General features: G+C 54.6%; 1 protein-coding gene across 1 annotated transcript; it reads left to right on the top strand.

The window, feature by feature from the left end:
- Window positions 1-5: 5 nt before the first annotated feature.
- Window positions 6-1,073, top strand: MGAT1 (mannosyl (alpha-1,3-)-glycoprotein beta-1,2-N-acetylglucosaminyltransferase; the record flags this gene model as incomplete). The annotated part of the gene is made up of 1 exon (XM_010290090.1): window positions 6-1,073. A coding segment is annotated over one exon (1,068 nt), but the record flags the coding sequence as incomplete, so codon positions are not given.
- Window positions 1,074-1,653: the final 580 nt, after the last annotated feature.

Here is a 1,653-nt window from a genome sequence, read left to right as displayed (position 1 = left end):
CGCCGCCCTCCCCGCCGCCGCCGCCGCTCACCGATCCCGCCGGCACGGTGTTACCCGTGTTGGTGATGGCCTGCGACCGCAGCACTGTCCGTCGGTGTTTGGATAAACTCTTACGCTATCGACCTTCAGCCCAACGTTTCCCCGTCATCGTCAGCCAGGATTGCGGTCACGCCGAAACGGCTCGCGTCATCGCCTCTTACGGCGACGCCGTGGCTCATATCCGACAGCCCGATCTCAGCGATATCCCGGTGCCGGCAGAACACCGTAAGTTCCAAGGTTATTATAAAATCGCTCGGCATTATCGTTGGGCGTTGGGACAGGTTTTCCGGACCTTCCGCTACCGCGCCGCCATCGTGGTAGAGGACGATTTAGAAGTCGCTCCGGATTTTTTCGAGTATTTCCAAGCGGCGTTCCCGCTCCTCCTCGCCGACCGCAGCCTCTGGTGCGTCTCCGCTTGGAACGATAACGGGAAAGAGCAAATGGTGGATGTTGGACAAGCCGAATTGCTTTACCGGACTGATTTTTTTCCCGGGCTCGGTTGGTTGCTTTTAGCTGAACTTTGGGATGAACTTGAACCCAAGTGGCCACGAGCTTTTTGGGACGATTGGATGCGTCAACCCGAACAACGTCGAGACCGTTCCTGCGTCCGCCCCGAAGTCTCCCGTACGATGACGTTCGGTCGTAAAGGAGTGAGCCACGGGCAATTTTTCGATCAATATTTAAAATTTATCAAACTTAACGACCGTTTCGTGCCTTTTACCCAACTGGATCTTTCTTACCTCAAAAAGGAAGAGTACGAACGTTCTTTCCTCCCCAAGGTTTACGCCGCGCCGGAGGTGAGGGTGGAGGAGCTCCAAGGGAACCGGCGGCGGGAGCTGGGCGCCGTCCGCCTGCAGTACAGCGGCCGCGATTCCTTCAAAGCCTTCGCCAAAGCCCTCGGGCTGATGGACGACCTCAAATCCGGCGTCCCCCGCGCCGGTTATCGCGGCATCGTCAGCTTCGTCTATCGGGGACGTCGCGTTTATCTCGCTCCTCCTTCAGACTGGACGGGTTACGATCCCAGTTGGAGTTAGCGGGCTCCTTTTTCATCGTTTTTGGGGGTTTTTTTTGGTTAGTTTTTTGTTTGGTTTGGGTTTTTTTTCTCCGGTGTGTCTTTAGGCGGGGAGGATTTGGCACGCAGCAAAGCGCCGCTCGCTCGCCCGCCGCTTCTCCGGTGCTGCCGTGGGGGAAATTCGGGGCAAAGGCGGCTCCGAGTGGAGAAATTATTTTCCAAAATAAAAGGTGAAAAAGAAAAAAACACCTAAAAAACCCCCAAAATTCAGATTTCTTTTGCTATGGCTCAGCCCAGCTGCCAGCTCTGTCAGTGCAGCTTGGGCCCTATATTGTGCTATAGGGCCTCGTGCTTATATTCAGCTCGATGCTCTGGGTGCTACAGGCCATCAGCTGACCTATATGGGTCTGTATGGATCTATATGGGTCTATACGGATCTCTATGGGTCTATACAGACCTATATACCCTGGTTCCTATATGGTCTCAGCCCTGTATTCCAGGCTCTGGGTTGGGCTGTGGGGTCTAGGATCTGTATAAGGGTCTCTGCTCTAGTCCCTATAGGTGCCTGTGTGGTCTGGGCCCTATATATACACACTATGCTA

The sequence above is a fragment of the Phaethon lepturus genome, unplaced genomic scaffold, assembly GCF_000687285.1.
Source record: "Phaethon lepturus isolate BGI_N335 unplaced genomic scaffold, ASM68728v1 scaffold31006, whole genome shotgun sequence".
Lineage (NCBI taxonomy): Eukaryota > Metazoa > Chordata > Aves > Phaethontiformes > Phaethontidae > Phaethon > Phaethon lepturus.
This window is presented reverse-complemented; position numbering and strand designations above follow the sequence as displayed.